The sequence below is a fragment of the Geotrypetes seraphini genome, chromosome 1 (genome assembly GCF_902459505.1).
Source record: "Geotrypetes seraphini chromosome 1, aGeoSer1.1, whole genome shotgun sequence".
In the NCBI taxonomy this organism is placed as follows: Eukaryota; Metazoa; Chordata; class Amphibia; order Gymnophiona; family Dermophiidae; genus Geotrypetes; species Geotrypetes seraphini.
The window spans coordinates 10,085,816-10,102,457 of NC_047084.1; the positions used below are offsets into that span (position 1 = coordinate 10,085,816).

General features: G+C 41.4%; 1 protein-coding gene across 1 annotated transcript in view; it reads right to left on the reverse strand.

The window, feature by feature from the left end:
* The window catches only part of ADGRV1 (adhesion G protein-coupled receptor V1), a 786,618-nt gene that overhangs the window by 566,573 nt on the left and 203,403 nt on the right, over positions 1-16,642 (reverse strand). The window contains exons 33-34 of the mRNA XM_033919809.1: positions 14,722-15,530; positions 7,128-7,337 (exon numbers count right to left, since the gene is read on the reverse strand). Coding sequence (XP_033775700.1) covers positions 7,128-7,337; positions 14,722-15,530 — 1,019 coding nt within the window. The remainder of the gene's footprint in view (positions 1-7,127; positions 7,338-14,721; positions 15,531-16,642) is intronic.

The window sequence follows — 16,642 nt, forward strand, 5'->3', positions numbered from 1 at the left end:
CTTTAGCTTTTTCTGAAATACTGCCTGCATATGGAAAAGGAGAGCAAAGAGTGAAAAACACAGAGGACTTTAATAGATGGCTCAGAGCCTGGTGTCATCAAGAAGGCTTCAGGTACATAGGAGGATGGGGAAATACATGGAAGGACAAGAAGCTATATTGCACTGATGGGCTACATATTACTACAGCAGGAAAAAGAAACCTTGCAGAGAAATTTAGACAATATTTTTCTAGGCATTTAAACTAGAAGGTGGGGGTGGTGTAAGGTGGGGGTGGTGTATGTACGAAGGACAATTATAGAGACCACCCCCAGCAAAAGAAAAGATGTGATAGTAGTAAAGGCTGCAACATAAGCAATATCAGCAACTCATTTCTTAGTATTGCAACGGAAAGTGAAACGACACAAAAATCCATACGAAAAAGGAGACTATCGCTGAAAAATAGCTGGAAAGCGATGACCACAAATGCTCGCAGTCTAAGCAACAAAGTTCATGATCTGCAAGCCCTGATATTAGAGGCAGATCTAGATATTGTTGCTATCACAGAGACATGGTTCAGTGAATCACATGGATGGGATGCAAACATACCGGGATATAATCTTTTTAGGAAGGACAGAGATGGTCATAAAGGTGGAGGAGTAGCTCTCTATGTAAAGATCAATATCCAAGCGACCGAAATGCAAGGGACCTGGGGAGAGGAAGAAGCGATATGGATTGCTCTGAAAAGAGAAGATGGAACTTCTATCTACGTGGGTGTAGTCTACAGACCTCCGACTCAATCGCAGCAAATTGATAAGGATCTGATTGTGGATATCCAAAAGTTTAGAAGGAAAGAGGAGGTTCTGCTGTTGGGAGATTTCAACCTGCCGGATGCGGACTGGAATGTTCCGTCTGCGGAATCGGAAAGAAGTAGGGAGATTGTGGATGCCTTTCAAGAGGCTCTGCTCAGACAAATGGTGACGGAACCCACAAGGGAAAAAGCGATATTGGATCTGGTCCTCACAAATAGAGAGAGTATCTCTAATGTTCGAGTGGGTGCTCACCTGGGTAGTAGCGATCATCAAACGGTTTGGTTTGATATAACGGCTAAAGTGGAGAGCGGCCGCACGATACTTAAAGTCCTAGATTTCAAACGTACGGACTTTAATGCAATGGGAAAGTACCTGAAGAAAGAACTGTTAGGATGGGAGGACATAAGAGAAGTGGAAAGACAGTGGTCTAAGCTGAAAGGAGCGATAAAAATGGCTACGGACCTTTATGTAAAGAAAATCAATAAAAACAAGAGAAAAAGGAAGCCGATATGGTTCTCCAACCTAGTGGCTGAGAAAATAAAGGCGAAAGAGTTGGCGTTCATGAAATATAAAAAAACCCAAGAAGAGGAGAGCAGAAAGGACTACAGGGTGAAACTGAAAGAAGCCAAGAGAGAGATACGTTTGGCGAAGGCACAGGCGGAAGAACAAATGGCTAAAAATGTAAAAAAGGGATAAAAATTTTTTCAGATATATTAGTGAAAGGAGGAAGATAAAAAATGGAATTGCTAGGCTAAAAGATGCTGGGAACAAATATGTGGAGAGTGATGAGGAGAAAGCAAATGTGCTAAACAAATACTTCTGTTCTGTGTTCACAGAAGAAAATCCTGGAGAAGGACCGAGATTGTCTGGCAAAGTTACACGAGAAAATGGAGTAGATTCTGCGCCGTTCACGGAGGAGGGTGTTTATGAGCAACTTGAAAAACTGAAGGTGGAGAAAGCGATGGGACCAGACGGGATCCATCCCAGGATACTAAGGGAGCTCAGAGAGGTTCTGGCGAGTCCTATTAAAGACTTGTTCAACAAATCTCTGGAGACGGGAGTGATTCCTGGGGATTGGAGGAGAGCAGATGTGGTCCCTATTCATAAAAGTGGTCACAGGGATGAAGCAGGAAACTACAGTCCGGTGAGCCTCACTTCAGTTGTTGGAAAAATAATGGAAGTGTTGCTGAAAGAAAGGATAGTGTATTTCCTTGAATCTAATGGGTTACAGGATCCGAGGCAACATGGCTTTACAAAAGGTAAATCGTGCAAAATGAACCTGATTGAATTTTTTGATTGGGTGACCAGAGAGCTGGATCGAGGACATATGCTAGATGTAATTTACTTGGATTTCAGCAAAGCCTTTTATACAGTTCCTCATAGGAGGCTGTTGAACAAACTTGAAGGGCTGAAGTTAGAACCCAAAGTGGTGAACTGGGTCAGAAACTGGCTGTCGGACAGACGCCAGAGGGTGGTGGTTAATGGAAGTCGCTCGAAGGAAGGAAAGGTGACTAGTGGAGTCCCTCAGGGTTCGGTGCTGGGGCCAATCCTGTTCAATATGTATGTAAGTGACATTGCTGAAGGGTTAGAAGGAAAAGTGTGCCTTTTTGCAGATGATACCAAGATTTGTAACAGAGTAGACACCGAAGAGGGAGTGGAAAATATGAAAAAGGATCTGCAAAAGTTAGAGGAATGGTCTAATGCCTGGCAACTAAAATTCAATGCAAAGAAATGCAGAGTAATGCATTTGGGGATTAATAATAGGAAGGAACCGTATATGCTGGGAGGAGAGAAGCTGATATGCACGGACGGGGAGAGGGACCTTGGGGTGATAGTGTCCGAAGATCTAAAGGCGAAAAAACAGTGTGACAAGGCAGTGGCTGCTGCCAGAAGGATTCTGGGCTGTATAAAGAGAGGCGTAGTCAGTAGAAGGAAGAAGGTGTTGATGCCCCTGTACAGGTCATTGGTGAGGCCCCACTTGGAGTACTGTGTTCAGTTTTGGAGACCGTATCTGGCGAAAGACGTAAGAAGACTCAAGGCGGTCCAGAGGAGGGCGACGAAAATGATAGGAGGCTTGCGCCAGAAGACGTATGAGGAGAGACTGGAAGCCCTGAATATGTATACCCTAGAGGAAAGGAGAGACAGGGGAGATATGATTCAGACGTTCAAATACTTAAAGGGTATTAACGTAGAACAAAATCTTTTCCAGAGAAAGGAAAATGGTAAAACCAGAGGACATAATTTGAGGTTGAGGGGTGGTAGATTCAGGGGCAATGTTAGGAAATTCTACTTTACGGAGAGGGTGGTGGATGCCTGGAATGCGCTCCCGAGAGAGGTGGTGGAGAGTAAAACTGTGACTGAGTTCAAAGAAGCGTGGGATGAACACAGAAGATTTAGAATCAGAAAATAATATTAAAGATTGAACTAGGCCAGTTACTGGGCAGACTTGTACGGTCTGTGTCTATGTATGGCCGTTTGGAGGAGGATGGGCAGGGGAGGGCTTCAATGGCTGGGAGGGTGTAGATGGGCTGGAGTAAGTCTTAACAGAGATTTCGGCAGTTGGAACCCAAGCACAGTACCGGGTAAGCTTTGGATTCTCGCCCAGAAATAGCTAAGAAAAAAAAAAAATAATAATTTAAATTGAATCAGGTTGGGCAGACTGGATGGACCATTCGGGTCTTTATCTGCCATCATCTACTATATGTTACTATATGTTACTATATATGTTACTTTCCTCAGATTGATCGCCATTGATCACTACCTTCTGTTGCCTTCCACTCAACCAGTTCTTGACCCATCATGTCACTTGGGACCCATTCCAAGGACACTCAGTTTATTTATTAGACATCTGTGTGGAACTCTGTCAAAGGCTTTGCTAAAATCTAAATACACCACATCTAGCACACTCCCTCTATCCAATTCTCTGGTGACACAGTCAAAGAAATTGATCAGATTTGTCTGACAAGACCTACCTCTAGTCTAGTGAATCCATATTGCCTCCAGTCCTGTAATCCACAGGATTTCAGAAACTTCACCATTCTCTGTTTTAAAAGTGTTTCCATTAATTTGCTTACCACAGAAGTCAGACTTACCAGCCTGTAATTCCCTACTTCTTCCTTACTTCTACTTTTGTGGAGAGGAACTTTATCCATCCTTCTCCAATTCACCGGTACCACTCCCGACTCTAGAGACTCATTGAAAAGGTCAATCAGTGGAGCCACAACTTCCCTAAGTTCCTTCAGCACCCTTGGATGTACACCAGCCGGCCCCATCACTTTGTCTACCTTTATTTTAACTAGCTCCTCACAAACACAACTCTCTGAAAATCAAACAGGGTCTACCATTCCTCCATCCTTATTCACGTTTGTCTTATGCAGTCCCGCTCCCAGCGCTTCAACTGTGAACACAGAACAAAACTATTTGTTAAGCAATTCAGCCTTTTCTTTATCAACTTCTACATATTTCTCCCCTTCACCTTGAGTCTCACAATGCCACTTTGCACTTCTTCCTATCACTAATATATCTATAAAATGTATTCTATAAAATGTATGTATTCTATAAAATGTCAGCTATTTTTCTTCCATTTGCATCTTTGCTTTCCTGACTACATGACCAGCCTCTCTTAATTTTTCCAGATATTTTTGTCTGTCTTCATCTTTCTGTGATCTTTTGTAGTTTATGGAAGCTAACCTCTTATTTCTTACCTTCTCAGCTACTACTTTTGAGAACCAAAGCAGCCTTCTTTTCCTCTTACTTTTACTTACTTATATAAATGTTTGTCTCTCTTACAATTACTCCTTTCAGGTTTTATTTCCACTCCTTCCAGACGTCCTCATCCAGACATCAATTCCTTGACATAATCCCCCTTCCATACAAAGTTAGTTTTTTAAAAAGTCTAGAACCTTTGTTTTTGAATGAGCCCTCTCTATACCCATCTTAATATTAAACTGTACCATGCAGTGATCACTGATGCCAGATGATCACCCACTGTAACATCAGAAACACTTTCCCCGCTTGTAATCACTAAGTCCAGTATGAACCCATCCTGCATGGGTTCCATTACCAATTGCTGAAACAGTTCTCCTTGTAGAGAATCCAGGATCTCTCTACTTCTAGAAGACTTTGCAATAGACATCCAGTATGTTAAAATCACCTATTATTAAAACTTCTCCTTTTTTTAGATATATTCTGAATGTCTACTATTAAATCTCTGTCCACTTCTGTCTGTGAAGGAGGCCTGTGTATTACACCAATGTAAATATATTCACCATTCCCTCTTTCCAATTTGATCCACAGTGCAGGTGGTAAAGAGGGTAAGACTTTGCAGCAGGTCAGGTGTTGTTTATTCTTTCCAAAAATACTAGGACTAGGGGGCATGCGATGAAGCCACTAAGTAGTAGATTTAAAACAAAGCTGAGAAAATATTTAGTCACTCAACATGTAATTAAACTTTTGAATTTATTGCTGGAGAATGTGGTGAAAGCAGTTAGCTTAGCAAGGTTTAAAAAAGGTTTGGCTAATTTCCTAAAACAGAAGTCCATAAGCCATTATTAAAATGGCTTGGGGAAATCCAGTGCTTATTCTTAGGATAAGTAGCATAAAATCTGTTTTTCTCCTTAGAATCTTGCCAGGTCCTTGTGACCTAGATTGGCCACTGTTAGAACCAGGATACTAGGCTGTATGGCAACTTTTATGTTCTTATGAGTTCCTCTTTCCTACATGCATCATTTTGCATTCTCTCACATTAAGGGCTCCTTTTACGAAGCCGCACTAGCGGTTTTAGCACACGCACCGGATTAGCGCTCGCTATGGTGTGCACTAGCCAAAAATTACCACCTGCTCAAAATGAAGTGGTAGCGGCTAGTGTGCGCAGCAATTTAGTGTGCGCTATTCCGCATGTTAAGGCCCTAACACGACTTTATAAAAGGAGCCCTAAATGTCATTTGCCATTTGTATGCCCGATCTCCCAGTCTCGTAAGATCCTTTACCCTATTAAAAGTAAGATGTTTCGGAATCACTGTACAACAAACACCCCTTGAGTAATACAATACATAATCATTCAGTTTGTCACATCCTGACCAGAGTCATCAGATGTTAAGATATGTAATATAACAATTTATTTCCCTAAAATAATGGATGAAATAGACAAATGGCCTCTGATAATGAAGCGTTATGTTTTTCAAACATTTAGGATCTGATATACTAAATTGTTTTTCCAGTTAGAGCCAATCCACTAATGTATGTATAATTCCTTAGTCATTTAGAATGGGTGGAAAGAATTTAGCTGTTTCTGCGATTGGTATTGCTATTATTGTCAGGCTGGTATTTTATTTTGATTTTATGCTGAATATGATGTATATTGTTGAGTTTTTGTTTGTTTTTGTAAGATGTCTGAAATGTCTGTGAAGTACTATTATGTGTGTGATGTGGCTTGAGAAAAGGGGGATTATAAATAAACAAACCATAAACCATATGAGGTCTTTAGGGTCTTGTCTAAGGGTAATCTTGTGCATGAGAGAAGTATACAGATCTGAAAATACAAAGAGCATTCTAAAAAGGTGGGTGTCCAGAGGGGTTCTGGAATACAATTGTGATATGAGAACAGAGACCAACCCCCCCCCCCCTATAATTCACACCTTCCTTCTTATTGATGGGAGTAATAAGTTAGTACTGGTTAGTGGAGGATAAAAAGATTTTCTGCAGTAATAAGAGCCTGATCACCATTTTTTGTTTGATTTTTTTTTTTTTTATCGTGCAGAGATTTTTATTCCACTAATCCAAATACATGCTGTCTCTCAGTGGATAAACAGTTAATATAAAACATAAGGTCCACTTTTACTAAGCTGAGGTCCGGGGGTGCTAAATGCTCCGACGCTCAGAGAAATTATATGAGTGTTGGAGCATTTAGTGCTCCAGGCCATGGTAGAAAAGGGGGGTGGGGGAGGGGTGGAATTAGAAATATCAGGAAAATAAAACCTTTTTCTTGATATACATTTGCATATCGTATTCTTAGTAATTGCTGCAATATATAAAAAGTTGTCCTGAGATATTATGCAGGATATTAGATAACCTGCAATAATCACATATAAATAGCGCACTTTAGTGAATTGCCCTTTTATGATTATTGGAGAAATACTTAGTACACCTAATGCTTAGTCTGTTTTATACAAACACAAATAATAAATAATTCTGCCCAATTTCAGAAAACTAAAAATTTTCACGGATAATCAAAACCTCCACAATCAAGCATGTTATAAACAGTACATGTAATAATCAAGAGCGCAAGTAGATAATGAAGCTGCAGATAATGAAGTGTAGCCAATACAGATGGGGACCTACCTTCATGACCAATAACCGATCTGGAGGCAGTCTGAAAGCTGATCACCCCTGCAGCATTATCATTGGCCAAAATGACCACAGTAACAGTGGCAGAGCTGGGAAGAATCCGACTTCCCCCCTCAGTTTGTGTCAGGCTGATTATAATGGTTTCATTGTCCTCAGGCTCAGAGTCATCCAATATTGTCAATGTCACCATCTTCTTCATTTGACCTGTATATAAAGACATACACCATAGCCCATATCCATTCTAGGGTACTGGATTCATAAATGCATTTCAATTAGAAAGACATACTACTTAAGTTATACATACAAATTACAATATAACAAACTGGTTTCTTTCCTTCAGCTGAACACCATATCATAACTTACTTTGGAGTCTTGTGGTTACTGAAATGTCTACAGAACCCTTTCTGCTTACAGACAAATCAGATAAGAAAATTACAATTGTTGTTATTACTGGGGACCATGTTTATGACAAAGGGCCAAATTCTATAAACGGCATCTGGATTGTAAGCGGCAGTAGGCGTTCTACCACTCTCTAACTAGCCAATAGGAACACACATTTTCTAAAAAAAAACAACCCAAAGGTCGCTTACACTGTCATGGATGGAGGGAGGCGCATAGGGATGCTTAAGCTCATCCAAGGCTGAGCATGGGTGTAGTTTTGCCCGGATGTGGCCTTAGGTGAGCTTAGGTGGCATCTTCCTAGGGCCACGATAGGTGCCTGAAATGTAGGCTATTGAAATGCTGGCCTACATTTCAAATAGACGCAGCCACTAAACTAATCAAGGCAAGGAAATCTCCCTGCTGCAATCAGCTGAGCGGCTGCGACAGGAAACCGCTGAACCCCACCGCAAGTCGGCCAGCAGAAGGAATGCCCACTTCCTTCCACCACCATCCTCGAACCCCACACACTGTCAGTGGCAGGAGGGATGCCTAATCTAGGTGTCATCATTAATGATAAGGTGAAACTCTTTGCTCAGTGTGCAGTGGCAGCTGAGGAAGCAGATAGAATGCTAGGAATTATTAGGAAAGGAAAACAAAGCTGAGAATAATGCCTTGGTATCGCTCCATGGTGGGATCACACTTCAAGTGATGCATGCAGTTCTGGCCACCACATCTATAGAAAGATGGAGGGGTATTTTTGATATGACGTCCAAATCCAAGTTTGGATATTTTGCAAAAGACGAAACATGCCATTTTCAAAACTGCAAAACATCTAGTTTCAAGTTTATTAGGTTTTTATATACCGCCTATCAAGGTTATTTAAGAAGTTTTACAATCAGGTACTCAAGTATTTTCCTTAACTGCCCCAGTAGGCTCACAATCTATCCATTGTACCTGGGCTATGGAGGACTGAGTGAGTTGCCCAGGGTCATAAGGAAGGGTTTGTTTGGGGGTTTTTTTTCCCAAAATGACCATTTGTCAGATATGCATCTATCATTTTGAACCATTTTTTTAAAAACCATGTTGAAAAGAAAAATGCACAAAACAAGCCATTGGGATGTAGAAGGAGCAAGCATTCTTAGCAGAATGACAGACATACCAGCAGAGCAGTGGGGCACTGCAATGAACTTGACAAAGAAGTCCCAGATACACATCTCACCATAACCTCTTTACTGTGTATGGCGAGCCCTCCAAAACCTACCTAAAATTTACTATACCCAACTGTACACCACACATAAGAACATAAGAATAGCCTTACTGGGTCAGACCAATGGTTCATCAAGCCCAGTAGCCCGTTCTCATAGTGGTCAATTCAGGTCACTAGTACCTGGCCAAAACCCAAAGAGTAGCAACATTCCATGCTACTGAACCAGGGCAAGCAGAGGTTTCCCCATGTCTTAATAGCAGACTATGGTTTTTCCTCCAGAAACTTGTCCAAACCACTCTTAAAACCAGTTACGCTATCTGCTCTTACCATAACCTCAAGCAACGTGTTCCAGAGCTTAACTATTCTCTGAGTGAAAAAAAATATTTCCTCCTATTGGTTTTAAAGGAATTTCCTTGTAACTTCATCAAGTGTCCCCTTGTCTTTGTAATTTTTGACGGAGTGAAAAACTGATCCATTTGTACCCGTTCTACTCCACTCAGGATTTTGTAGACTTCAGTCATATCTCCCCTCAGCCTTCTCTTTTCCAAGCTGGAGAGCCCTAACCTTTTTAGTCTTTCCTCATACAGGAAGAATTCCATTCCCTTTATCATCTTGGTCGTTCCTCTTTGAACTTTTTCTAGCGCTGCTATATCTTTCTTGAGATAAGGAGACCAGAATTGAACACAATACTGCAGGTGAGGTTGCACCATGGAGCCCTTATGTCTGCAGGTGTCATCTATATGATTGTATAGTAGGGTTTTGGTGGGCTCATACCTTCTACTACATGTGTAGTTGTTAAGAGTGGGATATGGGCCTAGGTCCCTTCTCTACAGTCCACTGCCCTGACCACCAGGCTACTCCAGATACCTGGAGTATTAGGACTGCCCACAACATCAGCAGCTGGCATATAGGCAGATATATAGTGTTTCATTTATATCTGTGGAGGGTGGGAGGAGGTCAGTGACCACTGGGAGAGTGTGTGTGTGTTTTACACTCTTCCTTGAAGTTTAGATGAACTGTGGATGAACAGCATGGAAATACATCTAGAAAATAGGTTTCAAAAATAGCCATTGGAAAGGTTTGGCAAGAAAAATGTCCATATGCACCTTTATGCCACTTTTTGGATGTTTTCTTTTTTTAAAATGAGCCCCATAGCAAAATAAGGGGAATTGGATAACTTCCTTATGAAGTAAGGCTAAAGAGGCTAGGGGCTCTTCAGCTTGGAAAAGAGATGGCTGAAATGTGTAGACATGAATCACTTATTTACTCTTTCCAAAAATACAAGGTCTAGGGGGCACGCATTGAAGGTGTTAAGTAGTAATTTAAAAAAACCAGAAAAAAATTTATTCACTCAGCTTGTTTTTAAACTCTAGAGTTCATTGACAGTGAATGTAGTAAAAGCATTTAGCTTAGCAGGGTTTAAAAAGAGCTTGGATAATTTCCTAAAAGAAAAATCCTTAAGCCACTTTAAGATTGACTTGGGAAAATTCTTTTTCTAGTATAAGCAGCATAAAATCTGTTTTGCTCTTTTGCGATCTTGCTAAGTACTTGTGACCTGGATTGCAAACTCTTGGAAACAGGATATTGGGCTTGATGGGCCTTCATTCTGTCCCAATACCGTGCCATTTATGTTCCTATGAGGTGACGGTTTGAAAGGAAGGAGTGGGAAAAAACTGTTCCAAAGGCTGGTAATAATAGTGAGTAATTTCAATGAGAATGTATATAAGATACTATATACATGGTGCTACATTCCTGTAAGATAGAAACATATGTATGGCCAGAGAAATGATCAGTGTTGGAAGGGTTGTGGAGAATTAGGTACTTATCAGTACATTTGGTAGGCCTGCCCCAAGGCACAAAAATTTTGTGATGAGATAAGGACGCTGGTTCAATACATCACAGGAGTGGCACTGGAGAAATGGATGGATTACTGCTTGTAAATGTTGGTCCAACACAGGTACGAACCAGACTACACAAGCTGATTGTTGATTCTAGTGGCTGCCTAGAAACAACCAGAAAAGTCTGTTTTATCAAAAAGGATTAGTGAACTGAACTACGTGTATCTTATGTCTAACTGACAGCCCTACTGTTAAATAGACAAAGGGGCTGATTCTCTAAGTGGAGTCTGAAACGACAGGCGCCTAGAAAAATGCTGTCTGCCGTGTGTCAATCACATTCAGGTGCCACTTAGAGAATCATGGTTACCGGTGTCTAACGAAGAACTTGGGTATTGTTGGCCTACATCTCCAGCATCCAGGATCATCATAGAATTGCACCTGGCGGTGCTTAGTGATGCTTAAGACCAACTCAATCTTTAAGTGTGCCTACGTAGGCTTAAGGCATCACCAAGCACTGCTAGATGCGATTCTATGATGAACCTTGGCATCGGAAATGTGGGCCTACATTACCAGTGCCCAACTTTGTTCGTTAGGTACCAGTAGCCATGATTCGCTAAGTGGCGCCTAGGATTTTTTTTTAAATTGGCTTTTAATGGTGCATTCAATTATTGCACCACTTAAAGCCAATTAAACAATTTATTTAAAAAATTTCTTCCCGCTTACCACCTAAGTTAGGCGCCAGCAAGCGCAATCTAGGCACCTGCCAGTGCCTAACTTTAGGCGGCCCTTACAGAATTTCCCTCAAAATGCCTTTTTCAAAGTTTGGAAGCTACATGGAGAGTGAAGGGACGTAGATATACAGTAGGGTTAGACCATACACAGCATTCATGCATATAATTAGTGACATGGTAAAGGAGAAAGATATCCAATTGGGGAGGGAGAGAGGAGAAATTGTTCCTGTTTTTGTTGCATTATCTGATTTCTGTAATATGCTGGTTTCTGTAGCAATAGTCTGAAGAGAGAAAGTATACCTAATGTTGGATCTTGGCTTATGTTTGGTGAATTTTTTGGTCAATAAAAAGTAAAGCCTTAAAAAGCATTGTGACAATACTACTTAATGGATGGCATGAACATGTGTAGATTTGCAAAACAGGGCAGCTACATGTGGAATTAGTGCCAGTTACACGTAAAAGTTGTGAATTTCTACTTCCACGTGTGAGTGCCAACGTCTCCATGTGAAAACGGGTTTGTGACATTCATTTTTTCAAAGCCTATATGGTCCTTTTACTAAAGCTTAGGGCACACTAATAGACTTTAGCCACACTAAATGCGGTACATAGTGTTTCATACCTATGGACCATATGGCAATTAGCTCGTGCTAATGTCTGTTAGCACAGGCTAAGCTTTAGTAAAAGGACCCCTATATTTGTAAAACGGCTGATCCTGCTGCATATGTCAGAAAATGCACATGCAAATCTACAGGTACTTTAGAAAAGGTTATGCATCAGTGGATCTTTTTTCTAAAATAATGACGGAACTGAACATATCCCAACCTGAACAGTTCAATTCTGATCTCAACTTTCTGTGTAAAATGGATTTTCACATGGTTAGAGAAGTGGGCTGAATACCAGGGAAACCAGAGTTCAACCCCTTCTTCTACCATTTACACCCCTTGTGACCCTTGGCAAGTCTAATCTAATCTTCAGCTTATACAACGGGTCATCTCCCGAAGTCTCTTTGGAAATAATTTCAGAACAGGGAGCCTCCATTTAGGTACCCCAATGCAGCATGGGGAGCGAATATTCTATAAGGGCATCTGGGCATTATAGAACACTAGTATAAGCCCACATTGGTAAATCTAAATTTAGGCACAACCATTTATGCCACATTTTTGTTCACATACACACATATAAATAAATCCAAAATATCTCTAATTGCTGCCAAGATACTTAAAAGACATTAAACTAGAGCAGCTGTAGTCTGTCGGTCAAACAGTGTGCCAAACTGCAACACACTAATCATGTGAAAAATTACAACCAAAATTAAATGGTGAATAAAACATGTCCTCAGTGTGAAAGAGTAAGCAATACTCTTTTACTAAGTAAGCAATACTCTTTTACTCTTTTACTAAGGTGCGCTAACCGATTAGCGCGCGCTAATCGAATTAGCGCGTGCTAAACGCTAATGCGTCCAAAGACTAACATGCACGTGTTAGCGTGCACTAAATCGATTAGCGCATGCCAATCGGTTAGCGCACCTTAGTAAATGAGGGCCATAGAGTGTACAGATGTAACTACTCTAGTGCTTAACCAGGAAAGCTGTATATGAAGGAGTAACAACAGCCGCACACCATCATAGGACACGTTAGTCTGCATAAATTAACAGTGACAATAATCAATGCTACGAAATTCAGTTTAAAAAATAATCAATAGTGTGTAGTATATTTAAAGTAGTGAAGCGCACTGTAAACACATTAAGAACATAAGATTTGCCGCTGCTGGGTCAGACCAGTGGTCCATCGTGCCCAGCAGTCCGCTCACGTGGCAGCCCTTAGGTCAAAGGCCAGTGCCCTATTTGAGTCTCTAGCTGGTAAACTGAAGCCGGCGTTCAGAGGAGTGAAAGCTGGGAGAAGGAGGGCTAACGTGTCCTATGATAGTGTGCGGCTGGAAGTGAGTTCTTACTCCTTCATATACAGCTCTCATGGTTAAGCACTAGAGTAATTACATCTGTACACTCTACAGTATATTGTTTCCTCTGAGGTCACGTTTTATTCACTATTAAATTTTTGTTCTAATTTTTCACACGATTAGTGTGTTGCAGTTTGGTGCCCTGTTTTGACCAATAGACTACAACTGCTCTCATTTAGTGTCTTTTTACATACACACATGGCATAAATCCTGTTATAGAATTGCCTTTTTTAAAATCTCCCATTGTCTCAGGTATTCGTGGGGGTATATTTGAGCTGAATACCTATCACCACCATACAGTCCTCTGTATTTATAATAGCACTACTGTATAGAATGTATAACTACCGTATATACTCAAATATAAATGGAGATTTAAAAATGGGGGCCTTGGTTTATATTAGAGTCTTCCCCGTCCTCCATTGCAGCAACCCCTCTGAGCAGGCAGAATTTTGCTGCCACAATCAGCCCATGCCCGCTCCCACCGGAACATCAGCTAATGCTTCCTCCCTCTCTCTCAAGCAAAAATAAAATACGCACCCTCACCTGCGCCTCAACATCATCTACCATGTGCAAGCGATAGTTCAAAGCCAATCAATAACGCCGCAAAACAGAAGGCAAAGGTTTTAAGTGCTGCCAACAAGGGGATGAGGTACTGAGTAACAGTGCTTAAAACCTTTGCCTTCTGTTTTGCGGCATTATTGATTGACATTGTTCTTGAGGAAGGGGTTCTGTGCCTTGAAACCAAGCCTGGTTGAACTTCATTAGTTTGAACTAAACACCACAAAAAGCTGCTGGAGCTTTTTACACAACAGAGGAAATTTCTCCTAGCGAAACAGCTGTAATTTGAGTTCAAGAGATCTAATGAAGGCCCCCATTCACACTAAGTTTACTCTTTCTGTTTCTTTTTTTTATTCTATTGGTTGGCTTACAGTACAGGGAAGAGTATCACATTAGTTCACTTTATTAACACTATTTAAAATCTTTTTCTTGAATTGGTTTTTCACAAAGTTAAGCACACACATGTGCCCAATGATGGTGTGTGGCTGTCTGTTGGAGCAGTTCTGTCTATCTTTAAAGCCTGGATTGAGTAAGCATTGGAACCTGGGTTCTTTTGAACTGACTCTTCAGAGCTTATCACTTCACACTGAGGGCACACTTTATAAATATTTAAAATTATTTGGATATACTTAATAATTTGGATTTTGCTTGTATTCTGCACCTCTCTTCCTTGTCCTTATTGTTGCTTTTTGTTGGGACTTGTTTGTGTTTTATTGACAACTGGCTTGAATGATTATCTTGAATTGGTGGTATATAAATGTTTTATCAATAAAATAAATGACTTCTATGATAAGAAGCATCAATATCCTTAGGGACTATATTCTCATTATAACCTGCATTTGTAAAAATCAAATGCTATCATATTAGGTTGATGCTTTGTGGGTTAAATGTTCCTTATTTTCCAAAACACATCTTACCTTCAGTGAAAATAAGACTCTCAAAATCACCTACATAGTCTATGTTTCTAGTTGCTGACCCACCAACAACATTCCATTCCACTGCCACCTGTCCCAAGCTGCCTTCTTTCCTTTCTATTACGAGTTGCAGGGTCGTCTGAGGCTGTTCTTCAATTTCAATGTAAAGACCATTGTTAGTTGCATTGGGGCTAAGGATATACATAAGAAACACCCCAAAGGCATCTCCATTCATCATTATGACAACCGTGGAGATATTTGGCTGGCCAATAGTTGGTTGGTTTCTTAAGCTGGTTGAGGAGTCCATCAGTTCAACGCTAAGAAGGGATACAGTAAATCTTTCATCCAGTTCTGGCCAACTGTCTGTAAGTATGGTAACAGTGAGATTGGCAAACTCTTCTCCTTCCAGCATGGTTGCCCACTGTCCTGTAACAGGTTCATAATCACTACCAGCTGTGGCTTGTGTGCTAAACAGAGAAGAAACACTAGTGCTATTTTTCCTGAAGGTCCAAATTCCTGTGCTGTTCTTTGGGCTTGACCAGATCGCCCACCAGAAGCATTGATAAGTCCCAGATGTCCAAAGAAATGAGAAAGCTGAACAAGCCTGCTCTTTCAGGCACAGAGTGGCACAAGTGTCCAGATGATCCCCTGCTGCTGAGACATTCATCGTAGTCTTTGAGGACTGGCTCAGAATTCCTTCTACAGGATGTTCATAGTAAGACAGTATATTATGGCCTTGCTCTTTTGCAAGAGCTACAACATCAACCTCTGAAGTTCTGTATAATATCCGCAGTCGACCAAATCTTCCTGCACTACAGATAAAACCAGAAAGAAAGGAGATCATTAATTTATTGAAGCACTTTTGCTTTTACAAAGAAGAAAAAAGTCCAAAAGAAACATACACATTTTCAAAGCTAAAACCGCTAGTTTCAATAATCTGATATGGGCTGAAATGTGTTTCTAAAGAACAATTTTTGCTCTTCTAGTAAGCTAAGATTTGGTTGGCCCATGTGCCTAAGGCTCCGCTCATATGAGGGGCATTAGGCAACTGGCCCAATTCCAGTTAGCCCAGGTGCCTAAGGCCCCTCCTATGGGCGGGGCCTTAGATGCCTGGGTCAATCAGGCCCTAGGCCCCTTCCCAGTGCATCCCACAATGCACCGGGAAGGGGCAAGCCTGCCATTCAGAGGAAGGTGGACCTGCTGATTGGACAGAGGATCCGGCCGGTCAGCCATCTATTAAGGTTAGAGGGGGAGTAGGGGGGTCCAGGGGTGTGTGGAGGGGGGATCCGGGAGGGGTGGGTACAAGGTCAGATGGAAGGAGGAGGGGTTGTCCGGCAGGAGAGATTGGGTACCCTCCTGCCAGTAATCGCGGGTGTTGAGGGTTTGGGGAGTTTCTGTCTGACAGGAGGGATTGGGCACCCTCTTGCCAGTAATCATGAGGTATGGAGGATTTGTGTCCAGCAGGAGACACTGGACATCTCTCCTGCCGGTAATTGCATGGGTGTTTGGGGGGGGGTGTCCGGAAGGAGAAATTGGGCATCTCTCCTGCCGGGGAGATTAGGAGGGATCATGGCTGGAAAGATTAGGTATCTCTCCTGCGGCAATCGTTACCGGTGCCCAATTCGGAACTTATACCAGTTTTGATTTGGTCTAAGTCAAAACGTGTAAGTTCTGTCTGGCAACCTGTCAAACCTTTTTGATTATGGCTGCCAGACGACTAAGTCTAGGTCGGCCCACCTCCCGCCCTATCCACTCCTCCAAAAACGCCCCTTTTCACTTTGGACGTACAGAGGGAGTGAAAAGGCCTAAGCTGGTTTTAGATACTTCTAAACCCAGTTTTGATTATCAGTACTTGGGCAATCTGCCTTTTTGATCGTCCAAGTGCTTATTTAGGCCACTTTTTGTGCTTTTTTTAATTATTATT